The sequence below is a fragment of the Sinocyclocheilus anshuiensis genome, unplaced genomic scaffold (assembly GCF_001515605.1).
Source record: "Sinocyclocheilus anshuiensis isolate Anshui unplaced genomic scaffold, SAMN03320099.WGS_v1.1 scaffold807, whole genome shotgun sequence".
NCBI lineage: Eukaryota > Metazoa > Chordata > Actinopteri > Cypriniformes > Cyprinidae > Sinocyclocheilus > Sinocyclocheilus anshuiensis.
The window spans coordinates 405924-410914 of NW_015551077.1; the positions used below are offsets into that span (position 1 = coordinate 405924).

The 4991-nt window shown below is 41.1% G+C and overlaps 1 protein-coding gene across 4 annotated transcripts in view; it reads right to left on the minus strand.

Moving 5' to 3' along the window:
- The window catches only part of tjp1b (tight junction protein 1b), a 109808-nt gene that overhangs the window by 25626 nt on the left and 79191 nt on the right, over positions 1 to 4991 (minus strand). For 3 of the 4 annotated variants that reach the window (XM_016452478.1, XM_016452480.1, XM_016452479.1), the window contains one exon: positions 4552 to 4696. In XM_016452478.1, the coding sequence (XP_016307964.1) occupies positions 4552 to 4696 (145 nt within the window). Of the gene's footprint in view, positions 1 to 3793; positions 3830 to 4551; positions 4697 to 4991 lie in introns of all 4 variants that reach the window. The other variant, XM_016452477.1, reaches the window with a different exon arrangement.

A 4991-nucleotide genomic window follows, 5' to 3' on the forward strand; every position in this document is an offset into this window, starting at 1 on the left:
GTTGTGGGACTATATTCTGTCATAAATCGCATACCATTCGTTGCTGAACTTTCTACCGTCCATTACTGGAAATGAAAATAAATTACTGGTTGATATGTCCCGATCTCAATAAAATTTACACACGCTTTTGGTCCGTGAATTAGATCTCGCTCGGGACGCGCGCTCTGTGGAGGTTTGGCCAGGACCGGTTCCAGAATTAAATCAACATATTTTATGTTCCATCCATTGCCAATCACTGCTATTTCGAGAATAAATTAGTATGCGGACGTCATTCCCGAAACTTTGCAGGATGTAGCCTATGTGTCCGAAAAACAAAAGTTTCATACAAATTCTGAATGGATTATACCCTAGAAAGTGCGCAAAGAGAGCTCCCTTTATCACTAAAAAGCGTCACTCATCTTCGTTCATCCCGATCTTACAAAGTTCCGTTATAATCGGTGAAGCTCTCTAAACTGCACAATGAATCTCTTATTTACATCGCGTCTGCACTTAGTCATGAGCTGATTCACAAGCACAAAACTACACTAAAAACTGCAGTGCTTTCAGCGGTGAGTGAATTCTGACAAAACGTTTCTGATTGGCCATTGCGTTCAAGAAATCAACAGATATGTCTGTGAATGTCGGTTACATTGCTCAACGCTGCAAAAACACGTTGAAGGTATTTAGTGCTAGGCTAAGTGTGCTTTTCAAAACTTTGAATCAATTGCTTTTCAAAATGATTTACTGTCTTCAAAGCATTCGAAACGCCACATGTTGGTGATGCCTGCTGGTCAGAACAGTATAAATACAACAAAATACCCGCTGGTGGCGAACCACCAAAATTTCAAACCATCTTGAAACAGTTCTGACATAATGAAGCCTCACTTACTGAAATAATATGATTTTGACAGCTTGCAGCGTGCTCCGAATCATTGATTCAAAACAAAACGATTTGCAAAGGTTTCGAAGCCTCACAAAACAGTGTTTCGAAAGCGTCCATCGCTAGTTCACGTACTTGGAAGAGTATGTTTCAGGCCGTAAGTGAAAAGTACAATCAATAAATACACCTGTATACAAGACAATGAAAATATATGGTACAGTGCGGAATGAAATGAGCTTTTGTGCTGTTCGGTTAAAGCTTTTGAGGATTAATGCATGCTCTGCTCGCAGCAGGACAACCAAAAACAACACACTGCTTTTTACTATCAAGCCTAAGCACACAACCCATAAAACACTGTTTACACTGAAAGACAAATGGCAGATGAGAGCGAGGTAGATGGGGAGAGAGGGAGGACGTTGTGTGGCTAGGGCAGCTAGGTAGTCTTGAAGGTCACAGCTGTGCTTTGCAGCTCCTTTGTTGGACTATATTTAGCGTAGCCCATCTGATCTGGAGTAATGGAGGAAACGGAGAGAGAGACGGGAAAGAGAAAAGGACTCCAGGTGCACCACCGCCGTTAAGGCACTCCAAAAATCGGCACGTGGCCAAAGATGACAGGTCCGGCCCGTGACCTTTATTGTCACCGTAAACAATAGCGGGCGACATCCACGGACTGCAGAAACTCTCCATCTCTGCAGGACCCGGCCGCCACATGTGGTCCTGTTTTATTCATGACAATGACGCATATCTTTCCCAGCAATTACTGTGTGGCTCAATAAAAAACCTTGGCTGATGACATTGAGGATAAGTGTGTGGTATAACGCATTGTACCTCAAAGTATTAAAGCCATCACTGTCCACTTGAGGGTCTTTACGGATCCCATGATCCATAAAACCGACTATGAGAGAAAAAAAATTGTGGTTACCAATTATGCTCTATTTCGAATAAATATTACATTCTGGGACGGGAATTTGATGAGTATTTTGGTCTACAGGAAGTTGTGTAATTCAGTAGTTCTCCAACTGGTTTTGAATGAGGACCCAAATTTTCCATTGGAATTTAGTGCCTACCTAACAGTACCATTTTTTTAAATACAAAACTATAAAAATGTCCTATTTTATTCCTTGAAATGTATAAAATTTACTGGTTTCGAGAATAAGAGCATGTTCATGTTGGCATCTGCCTAATTTGGTTTGCGCCCATCAAGTGCCCAAGGAATTTGCGCCAAAATATTGGTCTGACTGGATGTTGTACAGACATCATAATCATACAACCTTTTGTCTTCCCTTTCAGGAGTTGATCCTACTTATTTTGCAAAGCACCGGTTTCAAAACACTGGTGTGATTCTCTAGTTTTCAAATGAAAGAGAAAAGGGAGGAAAGAACTTGGTAGGACGTCTTAAAACACAGTCTTTCCTATTTGTTAACTGACTGACAATCCTGCTTTTTCCACTCTATTTTCCACGAAAATTGACTTTGAAAGAGCAAGTGGAAAAATTCTGGATCTTGCTCTTTCACTCTTAAAAGCTTCAAACAAAGGAGGTCTACAATACTTCTCAATGGCAGTTGTTCAGCAAATGCCATTTGACTAATCACTCTGAAAGCACCATGACTCCTGACTGGCTGATGGCACCATAAGAACGCCAACAGACCCAACTTTGTGACATGAAAGGTAGCAGACAGGCAAAAAATATAAATCGATTTTGATTTATATGCAGGTCTACTCTAATGTTCTCAGGGTGACAGGAAATTCTGCTGCATGTTCTCAAACATCCAGTCTAACAGGTTCTCTCAAAGTTGTGACCAAACGTCTTCCATATAATTCCATAGAATGTTTGTTAAAACTTGTGTGTTCTAGAACCTTGCACAAAAGCATTTATACATTGTTGATGTAATGTTTTGTCTGAAACGTTTTAGTTGGATGTTCAACTACTTGTTTCAGAACGTTTATAGAACATTCAAAAGTAACATTCCCATAATGTTTGCAAAATGATGAGTTTGCAAAATGATGACAGTAACATTCCCATTTCGTAACTTAATGGGAATGTTAAGTAAACATTTTTAGAACAGCTAGGAACCCTTCTTTCCACTAACAGTGCCATGCCCATTCTGGCACCATTTCACATTTCCACCTAAGAAAAGTTGGATCTGGGACGTAAAAATTGGCTTCTCAAATAGTTCCAGTCCGTTAAACCCATTGGTTCCTGAACCAGGAATTCAGTGATGATGTCCATACCACAAAAGGCTTTCAAACCATCAACAATCTAGCTGGATTGAGGGGCAAAAAGGCAGCTGCCTAAGCTTTCAGGACGCAGCCTCTGTCTTCAAAGATTCCAATTTTTTGTGACTTTTCGCGCACAGTGCAGGTGGTGCTTCAATCCTCTTGGACGACTTTCAAGGATGGTTGGCTGAGCAGATGTGCCAGTATTACCGAGAACTCTCTGAGGCAGAGAAGAACTACTACAAAAGATGTTAAAAGCAGCATGTTTTCGCCTGCACCGCCAAACTGACAGCACAGGTCCTTTGGAGTATGTGTGAATTTGTTGTTTTTCGACAGACACCCCCATTTTAGTTTTCGCTCAGTAGAAAAGAGGTAACACACAACTGAGACCAGTCCTTTGAATTCGCATTAGAAGTGAGAATAAATGGATGGATGTTTGATGTCACAGATGCATGCTGGGATTGGGCATACAAACCAACGAATTCCCTGTTCCCAAGTTGGTTTGTTGGGCTTCAGCCAGAGGTGAGAGATGTTGGGATGATGAAATTAACAACTAGCTCAGGTAAAGCAAGAACACCATTTCAGCACACTACACACACATTAGGTTACACCAATTTGAGAAGCGCCCACATCACATGCTTTAATGCAAAGCTTACAAAAGCGTTAGTTTGGTTAGCTATGTTCGGGACGCTGCGTTAACCGGACCCAAACACTTACACTGGCCGGGTTCTCTGAGCCGTCGGCCCTGTGGCCCTGATTCAAAACAAGAATCAGAAGAAACTTCATGAACACTCACACACCTGAGGATCTGCAAACATGTGTGTGGTCAAATCTGGCTTGTGGGAAGTGTGTAATTTCTTCGCCTAAAACATATTGTTCGATAACAGTAAGCAACCCTAATTGGAGCCTAAAGATGTCTATTGGGCCGCTCAAAGAAACAAACGAAGCCTGTTTTCATAGTGCCAGAGAGTTTAATCTCTTCATAAGTCAACCTTCAAATGGCCTACTGATGCGTCAAAGTATTTTACCGGCGAAAAAATTACGCACTTCACCTTTAAATTTAGGGTTTCATTTAGGAGGTTGGCACATTTGCAGGGAGATGAAATTCCTCCCTTCCTCTACCGCTGTCACACCCTGGTTTATCTATCTAGGACACTTCCAATTTACAGGAGCGTTTTGTCAAGCGCTGCGGTACCGTCTGACAGAGGCTTCTCTCATCATCACTCTCTCTCGTCACAAGGCTGTTCTCATATCAGCGGTGAGCAGGCCTGCAGCTCCAGCTCTTGAAGCTGAAATACACCTCATTCTGATGAATATTATAAAGACAGGAGGACCTAAAAATTGAGGTAAGATTATTTGGCTCCGAAAAGTGGTACATTTACGTCACGTGAATCGGACCTCTGATTTCATGTTTACTAAAATATCTTGTATGGCAGCAACCAAAGAAATTGAGAAAAACCGCAAGGCTATCTGACCTGCCATTGCTGATCTGTGGCGGAGAGTGTCTAGAGTGGTCCGAGGGCTCGGAGCGGCGGTCCGGAGAACGAGAGCGGCTGCTCCTCTTCCGGTTGTGGGATCGGTTAGAATGATCGGAGGCCACGGAGTGGATGTCTGAAATATCTAACAAAGAGATCAAATGATTTCACACCATTACAGGTGTTATGTTACAGTTATTGCTATTGGAATATTGTATTCCCTAAAAGATCCAAATGGAATAAAATAAGAATACACTCAAAATTGCATATTTAAATTAATTAATTAAATTTTTTAAAAAATCACAAAATAATTCAATTAGTATTTTATCTTGTTTCCCAGTAACACCAACAAAAATAGTCTAAGCATCCTTAAGGCAAGACACATTTATTTTAATTTTTTTATCTAATAAGTTTTAGTAATGTTGTTGTGTGCATTGGTC